The sequence below is a fragment of the Pogonomyrmex barbatus genome, unplaced genomic scaffold (genome assembly GCF_055798465.1).
Source record: "Pogonomyrmex barbatus isolate J1 unplaced genomic scaffold, ASM5579846v1 scaffold23, whole genome shotgun sequence".
NCBI classification, from domain to species: Eukaryota; Metazoa; Arthropoda; class Insecta; order Hymenoptera; family Formicidae; genus Pogonomyrmex; species Pogonomyrmex barbatus.
The window spans coordinates 1,407,709-1,424,097 of NW_028297120.1; the positions used below are offsets into that span (position 1 = coordinate 1,407,709).

Below are 16,389 nucleotides of genomic sequence, written 5' to 3' on the forward strand. Positions count from 1 at the left end.
TGGTAAATTTCATATTATATAACATTTTCTTCATTAGTATTATCGTTTACTTTTTAAAAGTATATTCATGCATTACATTTTAGCAATGTCGGAGTAATATCGCTTTATTTGATATAGTTGTCTTGTATGTTTTATATTCTAGGAGTATTTATTAAATATATCAATATTTAAAGATATATCATGAGGATATTGTATTGTCATATATCATAGTAATATATCATATTGATATTGATATTATGAGCTATTGAAAAGTAATGGCGCAATTTACACAACTACTGTTTTTAAAAAAATTCTTCATTAAGAACAAAAAAATAATGAAAATTTTTTTGACAGCGTTTTTCATCAAAATAAATTTTTGGATATTACAGTATAGTTGTTTGTAGAGTATAATGAAAAATTGAAAACACATTTATTGTAAAATTTATCTATCTGTTATCCGATGATCCTAATTAAAATTCAATTAGTGCATGAAGTGTTGAGACTTCACAACTTATATCGATATTATTCACAATTTGTTCGATATTATTCACAACTTATATATGTTTTGCGCATATGAAATCACGGGCATCTGTTCTACAAGAACTAAACTGAGCGAACGATGCGAATTTTGCCTTTCGCTTTTATATGTATATATACACTACTCATATATAGAAATTTAGCAACCGTGTGTGTGTGTGTGTGTGTGTGTGTGTGTGTGTGTGTGTGTGTGTGTGTGTGTGTGTGTGTGTGTGTACACTTCAGTGTAGAAACATTTTATTACAAATAAATAATAATAATAATTTGTATACAGTTAAATATAAAACATATGGAAGAGTTATACTTATAATAAATATATTTTTAGCTTTTCAATTTTTTCAACTTGATTTTTATGATAGTCTTCTGTATTGTTTTTCAATTTAGAACGACATACACTGATAATTACAAAATACACATTTTGAGAAATCTCTAATATAATTAATTTCTCCTTTTATATTAATCTCACTTAACATAAACAGATTATATTATATAGATTAATTTGTATATTTAACTGAGAAATTAAATTGTAGACGAGATTTTCAATCCTTATTCATTCTATGAAAATTAAATAATCAAGAGCACAAAAGAGTCGGTTAATTATTTCTCACTCTGACAGAATAATGCCGTCCCACGTTTTATCCAATATTCGTGCGACTTATCAGTTTCTAAAGGTACACTTGTAATATAATTCATACTCAGTCTATTCATACTCACATCAATATCTATTTTATCGTATCGCATCGGCGACACGTATACAGGACATTCGTACATATTATCGATAATTCTATTTTTTTTACTGAATGTAAGACGTATCGGTGGCATATTGTACCAAAATATATTTGTCAAACTTTGAGCTAACATACGCTTCTGCATATCCCATCGGGCGCCAGATAAATGTAAATTGTGAATATAATAAACGTCTATGTCTTCTTTGCTGCGCATAGAAACATCGTCATTTGTCACTTCGAAAACCGTCGCAATTTGTTCGACAGGTATGCTGCGACATCGTGAGAACGTGAGAAGAGCTGCGGATAGAAATCTCCTGCAACAAGACAACGCGTCGAAGTGAATTACGCGAGGTAGATCGTCGTCATGCCAACTTTGCACGAAGTTTACTCGCTTCAAGAGCAGGCTAATGTAACTCGTTAGACGTCCAGTCGCAATGCCGACATCGATCGGTCTCCAGACGCTCGGAACTTCGTTATTGGATATTTCTCTCGACAGATCTTCCAAAGACTCGGTCAAAATGGCCTCGCCGATCAACGCTGATTTTAAATTATTCAAAGAGTCAGCGATCACCGACAAGATCCTATTAATCAATTTAGCTTCGTGGATGAGAATCGCATTTAGCGGTTTGCGCGAGATCGGAGGATGCCTGTCTTGTATCTCGTCGATGTTAAATAACACGGGTAATTTGCTTTCAATCTCATCAATCGCCAGCGATGCCTGATCTTGTGTAATTTCGTCGTCCGACGATCTAATTTGGTAGTCCAGACGGGATATCGATTCTAGGAATTCTCTGGCGACGATCGTGTCCTTTGTAATAAGAGCATTTTCATCGGACGCAAAGGCTTCCGCCGATGCGTCCAGTTGCATATTACCAATGTGCACGATGATATCGTGATACTCGCACCTTTGCGGTACCAAGTGCTCGACACAGTTGGAAAAGGAATATTCAGCATTATCAATCACGCGAGTATTGCAGAAAGATTCTAGCAGGTGTCGCAGGCACCTCTGATCGAAACGATCCGTGACCTTTCCGCCGTAGTTACACTCTCCGATGAGATAAAGCAGCGTGCCGAACGGTACGCTCGGGGTTTCCCTGATTAAACTCTGCAGCTGTCTAATGGATATTTCAAAGTCCACGTGACCGAAGTTGTACGGAACGTTCCAGCCTTGCGGTCCAAAGTGTCCTCTTCCTCTGACGATTCCGTGGAAGAAGCAGAGCCCGTAAAGGAGTTTGGAGAATTCCTTGTCTTTCCCGGGGCAGCCATCGTAAAATTCTTTGCTTCCTACGGGCTCCGACCGGTAAGCTCTCAGCAAACTCTGCTTCAATTGAAGCGGATAGTCGTACGCGATCTTCACGCTACTTTGCAAGATGCCAATCGGAAAATTTGGAATCGAACAGCTGGACAGCCACAGTCTAAAATCCAACGATGTGCCAGACAACACATTCAGGTTCTCGCAGATTCGTTCGAGCCGCGACATCCACCACGTGGCGTGATGACAGTTTTGCAGAAATATCCATCCGCCTTCCTTTCGCGCGCGCTCCAGAAGAACTTCGACGTCGGTCATTTGCCTGACGTCACCGAGGGATAGAGAAGTGAACTTTGAGGTGTATCCTCTCGCGCTCGCGTACGTGGAGACGAGCGACAGGGGTGAGATGTAACTCGGCAGGATAAATATAATCGGCGTGAGGCAACTCGATTCCGCGTAGGATTCGGATATCTGAAGGCGAGGGTAGGAATTGAACACGTCCTCCATCGTATCTTCTATCAGCCGCATTATTTCCACGATGATCTTGTCATACCTTACGATCTTTATGAGCATCAGCTTTTGAAATCGGGTCAGATTGTCTACCCACGGTTTCGGTATCAAGTGACTTTGAAACGGAATCGCGTTGCAATACCTCTCCCAGGCTGTGCCGTTGACACAAAAGTCATCCGCTAGGTTGTTTAAATCAGACACTGCGCTGCTCAATCTGCAAATTTGTCTCCATTTGTCCATCGGTAACCAATCCGGTACTGATACTTTTAGAACCGTATCGCAGATGTCTTCCGCATCTAAAGAGATGAAGTATTTAACTTCGTCCCGCGTAGTCTGCTGATCGTCTATCAAAACTTTTACGCACAGCAAAAAGGAATATAAAAGCTTGTGTTTTTCAAAGAGCGATCTGCAAACGCTGGAATGAAGATTCCTTGTAAATGAAGATCTGAGGAATTGTAATCGTTTTTCAAGAACAACGCTCCTGTTTGAAGTTTCGATTGAGGTAATGTATAACTGGATAAACCAAGAAAATGAAAATCGATACATGTGATTTAATTGGGATAGACTAGTTAATGTACAGAATAAACCTGCGCAATGATCAGCGAAATGTAAGTACTCATCTCTGAATTTGTTGATATCTTCTGTCATCGCTTTGGCTACTTCTTGTTTCTTCATGATGTCCACAGTGAGAGTTTTGGAAGAATCTAAAATCAGTATGGCGTTCTCGTCCTCCAGAATATTTGTAGTAGTTGACGAGAGAGTGCTTAAGATATTGTCCTCTTGTTGTTGAAGAACTTTCTTGTTAGCGGCATCCTGAATACGAAGTGTTTCAAATTTTTCTTGAAGCTCTGGCTTTTCTTTCGAAATAACGATATCCAGAAGCTTATCTCGAAGAGTTCCATCTGGCATCGAGAAGTCGATTATTGTAAGTTTATTGAAAACATCGGCCGTATAATTTGGATTCGATAATCTTGTGGTGATGTAAAATCGAAAGTTTTGCGAGTATTTCACAGATTTAGTTCCGATATCGATGTACCAATCTTCATTTTTGTAAATATTCTTCAATAGGATTGGTTCCAATGAGATTTCGAGTTTCTCTCCGATATTTTCTAGCAAAACTGGAGTGCCGGTTTCAATGTTTTGTTCAATAACCGACATGTAATCGGAATCTGTTTGTTTAATGACTCTTAAGTTATTTTTCTTCTCGATTTTTTTGATCCATTGATTTATTTGAATCTGCGAATCGATGAAAAGACACCACTGTTCCGAATTATTTAAGATGATGGCGTTCTCTGTTGCAAATCGATTTTTCGATAGGCCACAAAGTTGCCAATGATTGATTTCGATTTCGACACCAAGAACGCTTATGAAATCGTACGTTTTGGTATAAGGTATTTTCGAAGCTTTCATAAATTCTTTCCATTTGATTAACATCTCGTCGCGAAAGGAGATATTATAGGATGCCATGTAAGCTATTATTCCGCACGAGAGTAACATGTCGCCCACAAGACTGTCGTAATTCATTTGAAGATTATGAACGCATTGCATCCAACGACTTTTCTCGCCTCCCAAACTGGCGATTAGCTTCTCAGCCTTGACTAGTTTGGCAGTGCACGTTGCCACTTCCGTCTCCAAGTTCAGTTTCTTCTGCAGTGTTTGTCGCAGGCTGTCGTTCAGCGCCGCCAGTTTCGCGTTCAAGGCGGCCAACGTCTGTCGTTTCTCATTTAAGAATGCTTCAGCTTCGTCGCATTCCTTTTGTGCTGCCATCAGTTTCTTCTTCTTAGGCGCGACGACTTTTGCTACTTCGTCGTAAGACACCATGGCGCGAACCCATTTGCAAAGGCCCTCGGCAGCGCTGGACGCTTTCGCAACAATGTGAGGCATGAAACTGTTGTCCGTCATGTATGTCTTCTTGATGATCTGCATCACCGTGGGAGCTATGTTGTCCTTGTCGTAGTCCTTCAAGTTCTGTAGAAAATTCATATCGCCTAGAATGCGCTTACTCGGCCCCCAATAGTCCGTGAATTTCTTCCCGGTGATCGGATCGATACTGCGATCCGGAGGGACACCCAGCATCACGCAAACGGCAGCCATCACCAGCTTGATGGTGTCGGGGGGATTCTTCATCGCTTTTACCAGCGTGATGTCGGTCGGTTTCAAAGTATTCAACGCGACCACCGCGTCCTCCAGAATCGGTATTGCGACGGCGAGATCGGCCTCGCACTCGGTTTTCAAGGTACCCGCGATTTCCGCTTTCCTATTCGCGATTTCTTCTTCCTTTTTTACGAGAATCGTGGCTCGCTCCACGATGATGTTCTCGTTCTCCACCTCTTTCATGGTGATCACGGTCTGCTGAGCGGACAACTCCAATTGTGGTTTCAAGATTGTCAAGGTCGTCTTCATCTGCTCGACCTGCTCGGCTGCCAATTCCAACTTTTCCAATCCCGCTATGTATTTATTTCGCATCGCGACGATCTCTTCTTGTTTCTTTGATGTCAAGCGTGTGTACAATTTGAGCATATGCAGAAAGGCCGACGATGTCACGTGAATAGTTCTACCAAACATTTCGCGATATTTCAAACTTATCTCTTTCGCACTGTTGTGGAATTGCACACAAACCCTCGCTGCGTCAATTTTAATTTCTTCTTGTACATTGACGTCCCTCATGTGTTTCACGGCAATTTCTAAGAGCGCCTCGTTAGGCCAAACTTGATAACAGCTTATCGTGCAGTGTTTCATCAAGTTAGGATACGAGCACAGATATGTCCGAAATGCGGCACTGGTAGGACTAAAACAAAGCACGAAGTGTAATCTGTTTTTACATTGATCTACGAAATAGGTCATCACCGAACGCGCGGTGAATTCCGCATTTCGGTCACCGCTCTGAGCCTGCAGTCGCGTCATTTCGATTATATTTTGCTTGTCTCCGGGAGAAAATAGATCGGGCAATTCCCCGGTGCTTAACAGACAGCTAATGTCGCTCAAAAACTCCTCTTTCATCTGCCTTTCAGTCATAAAGTACGTAACATCCTTCCGCAACGCCCCGCATTCCCGCAGAATTATTCTCCAGTTATTCTTCCACGTCTCTATGTTGTAATAAGAATCGACGGTGGTTTCAAAAAAGCTTTGCTGCTGCATAAAGGCGGCGAGAGCGGTCGTGGACTTTTTGCCAGAACCCACGGTAGATATCATCAACACGTTTCCGCCTGGGGTGCCCAGAATTCTGGAAACTTTGATCAAAGATTCCAGTAAATGGCGACACACGACGACGTTGATCTTTCTTTTGACGTTAGCATTGTATTCGTCCAAGTAAGCGAGAACTTTATTCTTTAAAGCTTCCGTAGAACTGATTTCTTCATACCGTCTACACTTGCCACTCTTCTCCGTGTCCAAATTCCCAAACGTAAGATCATTGAAGCTGTCCTTAGTGATCTGATTTTCATATTTGGGCAAGTGATCGAAAGCGATCTCGAACGAGTCCTTAAAGTTGCTCTTCGCTGCTTCGCGGATTTTTAGGAAAAGCCAATTCTTATCGCCCTCGTCGATCATGCGATCGCTGAACACACGTAAAACCTCGTGCACCCATAATCGAATGAACGTTATCTTTGTCTCTACCGATTCTTTCTGAATCAGGCTGCATCCGTCGATCACTCTGGATATATCTCTCATGTCAAAATAATAATACAGTTTGCTGGGCACAGGCCGCAATGTCTGTATTACAGCCTTGTAAACGTCAATCGTTGCATTTACCATACTAGTCACGCTTCCCGTGACATCTGCCGCAAACAGATTTTTTTTTAAGTTAGCAAGCAGTACATTAAAATATATTCTGAATATATTATCCGTTGTGAGAGCGGAAATCGCGTAGGTGTTGAAGTGTCTCAAGAATCTAGGAGGTACGATTCCTTCGTCGATTTTCCCTGTAGTAATCGCAAGCGTAAACATAATGTCCTGTACGAAAATCTTATTTAATTCATTCGTACTATAGCAGTAATCGTAACTGAGAAGTTGACGTAAGAGCTCAAATACGGATCGCGTCTCTGGTTTTTGCGCAATGGCTCTGTTCACGTCGTCTATAAAATTTACGCAGAATTGATTTCTTCCTGGTCCGTAGGCGGTGCGTCGTACTTTGTTTAATTTTGACAGCAATGATTTCTGTGTTCTCGCTACCGTAACCATGGAAGTAAAACTAAAAAAATTGGAGAAGCAATTTTCTGGTAACTTATTTCTCAGAAAATCGCACATGATACTCGTTTTCCCAACCGTAGGACCGCCATACAGTAGGAAAGGTTTTCGATATTTGATGTGTTTCGAAAACAAATAATTATATTTCATACTATTGACACTTGGAATGTAAATTTGATTGAAGTCATATAACTCGGGGATTTTTTCGTTTTTCAATAAATCTCCCCAATATTTCCAGTTTCCAATACCCTTGAAGATATAGAAATTGTCTTGGATTAAACCCTCGTTAGGCAGCGTTATATCAAAATGCTTAATCGTGTCGGGTTTAGGATATTCCTTGTTTGTACCACTCCAAAATGATATGCAAAAAGCGTTGAATCGAGTTTGCGAATCCTCGGTCAGGTTTCCACCCAGTCCCCAAGCAATAGCTAAGATTAAGGCAGCCTGTGCCCATATGACAAAGTGATTGTCCTTTCCTTTACTGATTGCGTCATCTTCACAGGCGTCTTTTAGTAATATTTCAAATAGATTTAAAGTCGACGTTACAAGACGCAATTCCTGGCTTATCGGTGCATCGCCGTTTTCCCTTAAATAATTAAGACACGAATCTACCGCCCAATCGAGCAGAGCGTGCAGTATTTTGTTGTATCCATCATAAAATGGCTTAGCGATGTGAGATAGAACGTGTGGTCTCCAGCCAATGGAATGCGCATCGATATAGATTATTCCGCATCGCGATATCACGCCAGGTGAAATGTCTGTCATGCTCGTCGTTTCGAAAATGACGGACATCGAGTCTGTCGTGGGAAGCCGTTCCCCAGACGTCAGGTGCAGCATTTTATTCTCGTCGAGGATCGTATACAAATTTTCTACCCATGTGCCATTTAAGTCCCCATCGAATACTAACCACTTGCAATCTGTCGAGATGTCTTCCGCGAAGCGACGAAGTACAGCGGTGCACAAGCCGTCCTTCCAGACTCCAGACTGATCGCAGAAATGTCCAAAGAGCGCGTCGGTATCCGCTACACCTGGCGTAATCGTTTCAAGCTTCACCGTAGCTCCAATTTTATTTTCTTTATCGTGTAACAACGACAGCGTTTCGGCAAGGGTGTGTAAAAGTTGCGTCTTTCCTCCGAAGGAATCGCTAATGAGCATGAGGCCGCGACGGACGTGCATTAGCTCAACGATTTGTAAAGCCTTTAATTTGAAGATTGTGTGCAACGTTAAGTATCGCTTTGCACATATGATTTCCAGAGCGTTTAGAATTGCCGAACAATCGAAAGGGAGCACGACGGACTCGGGAAAGATATCTTGCATGATATTCTGAAAGATCGGTATATCCGTGTCGCACAGTTGCGGGATGTTTACGCGCACCATTGAACGCAGCAGTAAATTGTACTCATTCTCGTCCGGGATATTTCGCTTCATACTAATTGCAGTTGCGACAACGGTCTTCAGTGACGATGTACCAAAATCGTAATGGCTCTTCCGTCCCAAATGCTCGGACAATAATTTATAACCGGCAGCTAGCTTCACCGCCAGATTTTTCGCGTGGAGAAATCCTCCGGCGAACAGCTCAATTTCGGCAATTCTGCGAACCTCAGGCGCCATCATTGACACGGGGCGAAAGAGAACCTTCAAATTATCTGGCAGATTAGAATAGCCAAATTGCCCCGAGTTGATGCTAACGCATATATTTCCGGAGACATTCAAATTTAAATTGCAACCCTCGAAACTTACGATCCTCAAATTAGACGACACCACTTGCCTCATTTGTGTAAGGTTCTGAGCAATGGCTGATAGCAATTCTAACCTTAATTTATCGAAGTTTTCAAAACAGGCCCACGTTCCGCTCGAGATCACTCCTTTAAATATCCGTATCGCGCAATCGTAAGAAGTACTATTATTGCAATTGATTATGTAGAATGGCTTTGCGAGAGCTCTTGTCAGACTTTTGATCGTTTCCGTCTTTCCGGTACCGGTTGGACCTATGACGCTGCTGTACAAATGGTAATGATAAGCTTGCAAAATAGTACGAAAGCACCTGTCGGTTAAGGGAGTACTAACAATATTCCGATGAGCACAATTATATTCGTATTCATATTTAATTGTTGTATTGAATACTGACACTTCGACGGCTTTGTCATTACAATAATATCTCAATTGTGCGGACCATTCGAAATCTGTTTGTTCAACGATATTCCTTTCCAGTAACAATTTTATGATTTCTTTATGTGCCAACATGACAATGATCAACGACGTCAACAGGTTTCTACGTTTTCGTATTAAATTACTTCTTAATTCGTTACTTATCGAAATTATCCCGTCTTTATATGTCGTGAATAAAGAATTTAACATTGGAATATTTAATGGCGCGAGACATCTCTCTACCGATAAAGTCCAATAAAGTTGCAAACCACAAATATTCACCATGCCCGGAAGATTATCAGCGGGAACAAATATCGAATTTTCATCGATCGAAGAATGATGTTGCAGAATATTTTCGCGAACTGCATCTCTCATCTCTTTCTCAAGTTGAATTAACCATTGCTCTTCACATTTTGTATCGGTAGATAAGAGAATATTATTATTTAGATATAGGATTTCCCCGTAAAGTCCAATTATACCCCAAACGCAATTAGATTTATTAAATTTTAATTGTTTAACACCAGCAAAACATTTCTTCACAAGCACATACCGTTTCTCTATATTAATAATCGACTCGAATAGTATTTTCTGTACCTCTGAATCTTCGAGAAAGAAGAATCTTGTGAAAGACAGTCTTTTAATATCCAAATAATTTTTCACACCTCTGCTCGCTATCTCCAATTTCTCATTAGCTTCATTTAAGATCTGCAGCAAATGATCCGATGACTTTTTAATTTCATGAAAGTTCGCATTTTCCGTAAATCTCTTATTAATCTCTAACAAATTATTTGTCGCTTCTAAATATAATGAAGTTTCTTGGTTTAAACGCGTTTCTATTTTTGGGTAAGAAAATATTGACTTCAGAGAGAGTTTGCGGAATTGTATTCGCGTCCACTGATCAAGAGTTTCTTGGATTCTTGCGAGAACAGCGGAAAAGTTCATTAAGTCTGACAATATTGGCTTTACAAAATGCGACGCTCTCATTTCCTCGATTTTGATGAGATGTTCGCTAAGAAGAGTTTCGATCTCGCTTATGTGTTTAAAAAATATCACACCGGATTCTGCGTCGGTCGACATCTCGAATGATATCGGTTCCCATTCTTTATTCATCTCAGCCAATTCCTGCTGAAGATGAAGTTCTTTGTTAGCGCCCAAACTTATAGCCCTATACTTGTCGATGTTATCCATCAGGTTCATGTCGATCATCTTCCTCAGAGTCGTTCCTGCATTTGGCGTAAGATCAAAATTGCATATCGCCGACATTTCTTCCCAATGGCGCGCTTTCAGAGCCGGATTGCACATGCAAACCGCTAGCGGCACGTAAATTTTAAACTCGTTAATGTTGTTAAGCGCTTGCCAACACAATTTTAATGGTGCGGGTTGCTGCATTGGATCGGGATCGTCGGCGATGCCGGAAAATTTGTACGACCTGTTTGCCGTCATGTCCATCTTGATGCGCGACTTCATCGTTTTATTTATCTCTGTTATTTCATCGAAATACCTCACGGTCTTCCTTTCGATAACGGAAGCGTCCAGGCATTCGAATGGACCATTCAGCCACACGGAGTTGTCCCTTCGCCATTGATGAATAATACATACAAGCTTGTAGAACGGTACAATCGTTTCCTTCAGCTCGACTATTTTTGGAAACTCCGTTTCGGGGAACTTGAAAAGTCTCTCCTCTGAATTAATAACCAGCATCTCGTCATCGATACGTTTGTACTTCCTAATCAGATCCTTGTAATGCTCCACGTATTCCCCGACCTCGTTCACGTTGTCCATGTCATCTAAGATAACAAGCTGCGGGAACATCGCGTCGACCTCCGAGTTCAGTGCGTTTATTCTCCGTTGAAGATCTTCCTCCAGCTCGCTCTTCATAGCTTCGCATAACGTATTATTTTGCGCAAATATCGGCTGAACGTCGCGCAGCCAATTGATGGTCCTCCTGTTCAAATCGATATGCTCGTCAGTCAATGTGGTGATCTCCAACAGTTTGCTCAGCATACAAATTGACTCTCGTATCTTTCGTTCCTGTTCCTTCACGAATACCTTCGAAGCCCGCGACATACGTTCGCTCAGCTGTATCAAGGATTCCGCATCTCTCGGGATGTTCAGAGCCATAGACCTCAAGTCCTCGAAGTCTGAACAGATCGTACGATTGAAGTCCCGGTGATACCTGACAAGTTCCCCTGTTAGGACATTTTTAATATCGCAGCAGATCTGCCGTAAGGATTCCTTGGCGCCGCCTTGCTCCAATCTTCCCACGTTGTAGTACAAATTCGAGAGCATAGAGTTCGTTTTGTCGAGGTACTCGTCGTACCTGCGTATCTGCTCGAAGTAAGCGTCGAAATCTGGCCGTTTGGAGGTCAAGGATAATACTCGGTTCTCGACATTTGTCACGTGTTTTATCCCGCTAAATTCCACGGAGACGAGAGCCACGTGCTCGTTCACAGGTTGAAACAGAGCGTCCAATATCTCCTGCAAGTTACGGTGAGACTTCTCGACGAACCAGTCAGGAAGCGCTACTTTTATATACCTGTCTCTCGCTCTGACGTTTAACCACTCCTCCAATGGCATAAGATCTTGCGCGATACCTTCAATATTTTTGACAATATCGTGATACGTTGAAAATACATCCTCCACGTCTGGCTTAGTTACGAGCCGATCACTCTCGCATATCAGCTTAAGTTCGATCTGAGGGCAGAAACAGCCATCCTTCATGGTGTCTATCACGTGATCGATGGATCTCATCGTTACGTTAAGAATCTGCTGGATGAATACGTTTGTAAGGCATCGCATAAATTGAGATAGACGTCTCGTCGGGATATTTTTTAATAACTTCGATCTCTGTATGGCCTTAAACGTCTCGGTATAAAATTGATTAGTGATCACCGAAGAGCCCCTTTTAATATCTTTGAGAATCAAGTTTTGAAAACACGTCAGTGTTAACATTCCGAGTTTATGGTAACGTCTGAAGTCGCAAATTACCGGGGGCAGAATACGATATGCCGTATTCATAACATGTCTGACTATCGGATGAGAGAGAAAGTATCTTTTGGTAAACAAATCACGGTGCTTCAAAAACATTTCACGATCATGCATTTTATTTGCCTCAACAATGTTGCGTGTCGCATCAGTGAAAATGTTGCACTCTTCGCACGTAACGTGTTCCCTCTTGTATATTTTATAGGACAGTACGGATTTCAATATAAAATCTCTCATATTTTCAACGTACATTTCTTTTATCTCATCCATTACTGAGTTTATGAAACAAGAATATTTTCGCCTGTCTGTAAAGGGTATCAAATCCAATATATTTTTTTTCCATTCTGCAGAAAATTCTGGAACGTAAATGTCACTTATATAGTCCTTTAATTTGATTTGTTTCGACTGATTAGAATTTGGATATTGAGACATTGTTGAAAAGTTGATTTCAAAGTATTTCCAATCCATATTCACAAACACAAACGTTTCCTATACCTAACATGTTAGGTATATTGTTAGGTTTGCTGTTCCACTTGCTTTTAATTAACTATTTCACACTGCTTTTATAGAGTATTATTAAATATATTGTTACGCATAAACATTTAAATAGTTTGTAAAAATACAGTATTACAGATTATTAGTAAATATATTTAAAACACAGTTACAAATTATTATTGAGCAGCTTTTCTACATATAAGAACGAATTTACAGAACCAAGTTTCTTGGATACCTTACACGTTTTATCAATAACAGGCTTTCGATTACACATGTAAAGCAGAGCACATAGCATGCGACCTTCGTGTTAAAATTGAAACATATATATTTTTTTTAAATAATAATAAATTAAAATTACTTAATTATTATTTGATTATACATTGTTCCTAAAGTGTAAAAAAAAATATAGGTAGGCATGTATTTTAGTTAATGTTTTTATAAACATATATAAATTATAAATAAATTATATTATTATTTGGTATTGACAATATATTAGTTGTAATTATATATTAGTTGTATTTATTAATTATTATCTAGTAATTTATATTATATTTGGCATTTTAAAATACTGTCAGAAACAGCTGATTGGAAACATTCGCCATCTACTGGAAGGTTGAATAACTACGTTATATCGAGTATTTACGTTCCCTGCACATTTCATCTCCATCTTTGTGATCGACTACAATAAGAGGTTATAAATATGAGTAATATTTATATCCAAGAACCGCCTACAACGGGGAAAGTAAGTTTAAACTGTTTTGTATATAAAAAAATGTAAATAGAAATCATAAAGTAATCTATAAAGCTTTTTTAACAAAATGATAAATCAATCAATGTAAGATTACAATGTAATTTTGTATTATTAGTATTACTATTATTATAATAATTGAATATAAAGCAACGTCACTTTTAAATAAATAACTTTTATTTTATTTTTAATTTATTTTCATATATTGTCAAATAGGTGATAATGAAAACAACAGTTGGTGACATAGATCTAGAATTATGGACAAAAGAGGCTCCCAAGGCTTGCAGAAATTTTATACAGCTTTGCATGGAGGGTTATTATAATGGCACAATATTTCACAGAATTGTAAAAGGCTTCATAGCGCAAGGTGGAGATCCAACAGGAACAGGAGAAGGTGGTGAAAGCATATATGGATATCCCTTTAAGGTATTTGATAATTTTAACTAATTTTTTACTTTTGCTCAATATTTTGCTCAATTTAACAATTATCATATATTACCTACTCGCAGGATGAGTTTCACACAAGATTACGTTTTTGTCGAAGAGGATTGCTTGCTATGGCTAATGCTGGCAAAGATGACAACGGTTCGCAATTTTTCTTCACACTTGGTGCAACACCTGAGTTACAAAATAAGCACACTATCTTTGGTAAAGTTACTGGTGAAACAGTTTATAATATGCTCAAGTTAGAAGATGCACTTGTAGACGAAGTAAATATTTTCATATACATATATATATCCTATTCTAGTATTAACAATTTAATGTACAATTATATTTAAAAATATAATAAATTTTAGAATGATAGACCTCAGTATCCACAGAAAATATTAAAAACGGAAGTTTTAAATAATCCATTCTCAGATATTGTTCCAAGAGTATCTGAAAAGAAAGAAGACAATAAAGAAAGAAAAAAGGATAAGAAAACTGGTGTAAAGTAAGAAAATATAGTTATATAATAAGAATTATAGTTACTACTTTTAAATAATAATCTCTTTTTTTTACATACTCAATTTTTTTAGGAATTTTAAATTATTATCATTTGGAGAGGAAGCTGAAGAAGATGAAGAGGAGTCATCGGTTTTAAATAAACAATATAGTGGCAAAGGAAAATCAGCACATGATTGTTTATCTGATCCAAAGTTAAGCTCACAATCCGTGATTGAACCAGCTGAACCACCAAGTAAAAAAATTAAAGAAGATCGGAGTAGCGATTGGGAGAGTGATGATGAAACACATACTCCGGAAGAATTGGCTGCTTTAAAAAAAGAGAAAGAGTAAGTGTAGAAAATAAAATATATAACAATAAAAATATTACATTTAACAAAATAGTTATAATATGTATTATATATTATGTATTATAATAGAGCTATGAAAGAGAGAATCAAGAATAAATTGAAGGATTCTAAAAAGATTTCCCAATCGAAGCCTGAAATTAAGGATGATATAACAAAAGATGAAAATATAAACGAAGATGAGGAAAGTGACACATATTATTTGGGAAAAGACCGAGAAGAAGAGCGGAAGAAAAAAGCGTATGTTTACATTACTTATATAGATTTTAAAATAATCTATAAAGTAGATTTGATATCTGTTTAAAAAATTATAAATATCTCGTATTATTTGAAATTTAATTTATAGCGAAGCAATAAGGAAAGAAATACGAAATTTAAAGCGCAGCGTACAAAACGAGAAAAAAGCGAAAGAAATAGATCGAAAACAACAAACTGAAAAGGAAGAGAGTAAATCTGAAATAATGAAAGAATATATGGAAACACAAGAAAAATACAAAAAGGAGAAAGCAAAATTACCAAAGACGGGTAAAATACGCGAAGATTTTACAATGGAATTGTTGAACAAATTTAAAAATAAACTTCATAATGCCAAGGAGCACACGAAGGATACTTCGAATTCTGATAAGAAAACATCGAAAGATACTGAAGATGATGATCCGCACGATGAATCTTGGTTGACACATGCTTTGCATTGTGAGGAAAAAGCACCGGTACTTGCCAAAGATGCCAGTACGAAGGACGACGATTGGTTCGAGATTTACGATCCTCGAAATCCTTTGAACAAACGACGAAGGGGAGAGAAATCTTACAAATCCAAAAATGACAAGGATAGTAGAAATTATTCTCGATATAAGAGTGATTTATAATTTCTATTATGTATCATAATTAATCATTTTTAATTATTTAAACAATGGAAGAATAAGTGTATATAGAAATTAAAAACAAATTATAAACAAATTATGCTAATAAAATATACTTTTTTTTAAAAATGTTTATCGGTCTTGGATTAAGAATATATCAGTTAGTTAGGGAGATATACACAGCTTTTGCAATGTTAATAATTTAAAACATTGGATTTTTGTTCTCATTTGATAAATTGATATCAATCAAATAATTTTGTCGTCCGAGTGCTAATTTTATCTTACGCGCTGTATTTTGTACGTTCGATTCGAAATTGCTGACTTGTTCGTTCATTGTCAATAACATGTTTGTTGAATGTACGTGTGAAAGAAGAGAGAAAAAGAAGGAAGAGAAAGAGAGGGAAGAGAGAAAGAAGATCGTTGTTTAAGATTTCGGAATTTATTTCGAAAAGCGAATAGATTGCTTCAGCAACTCCATGTCATCATGTCTCATACGCAACAATTTACAAAGGTATTACATGCGAGTGCTGTGCAAATAGACTGTCAATCGGAGCTTGTTTGATTCGCGTGTATTAAAGCGCGATAAGACGCTTGATACAAAGCGTCGCGTGTTCGTTCACAGATTCAGTCGATCTGTCGGAGGCGACCGATGCGCATCGCGCGTTTTTTCTTT

General features: G+C 38.6%; 2 protein-coding genes across 2 annotated transcripts; one reads left to right on the plus strand and one right to left on the minus strand.

Annotated features, from left to right (window-relative positions):
* Positions 1-7: 7 nt before the first annotated feature.
* LOC105427279 (dynein axonemal heavy chain 7) lies at positions 8-12,789 on the minus strand. Its single transcript, XM_089078405.1, has one exon. It carries the CDS (start codon positions 12,787-12,789, stop codon positions 1,114-1,116), a length of 11,676 nt encoding a protein of 3,891 aa, XP_088934531.1. The 3' UTR covers positions 8-1,113.
* A 610-nt stretch (positions 12,790-13,399) lies between these two features.
* Positions 13,400-15,849, plus strand: LOC105427267 (spliceosome-associated protein CWC27 homolog). The gene is made up of 7 exons (XM_011638939.3): positions 13,400-13,558; positions 13,781-13,990; positions 14,074-14,274; positions 14,362-14,498; positions 14,584-14,838; positions 14,929-15,096; positions 15,203-15,849. Exons 1-7 carry the CDS (start codon positions 13,517-13,519, stop codon positions 15,720-15,722), a joined length of 1,533 nt encoding a protein of 510 aa, XP_011637241.2. The 5' UTR covers positions 13,400-13,516; the 3' UTR covers positions 15,723-15,849.
* The last annotated feature ends 540 nt before the right edge of the window (positions 15,850-16,389 follow it).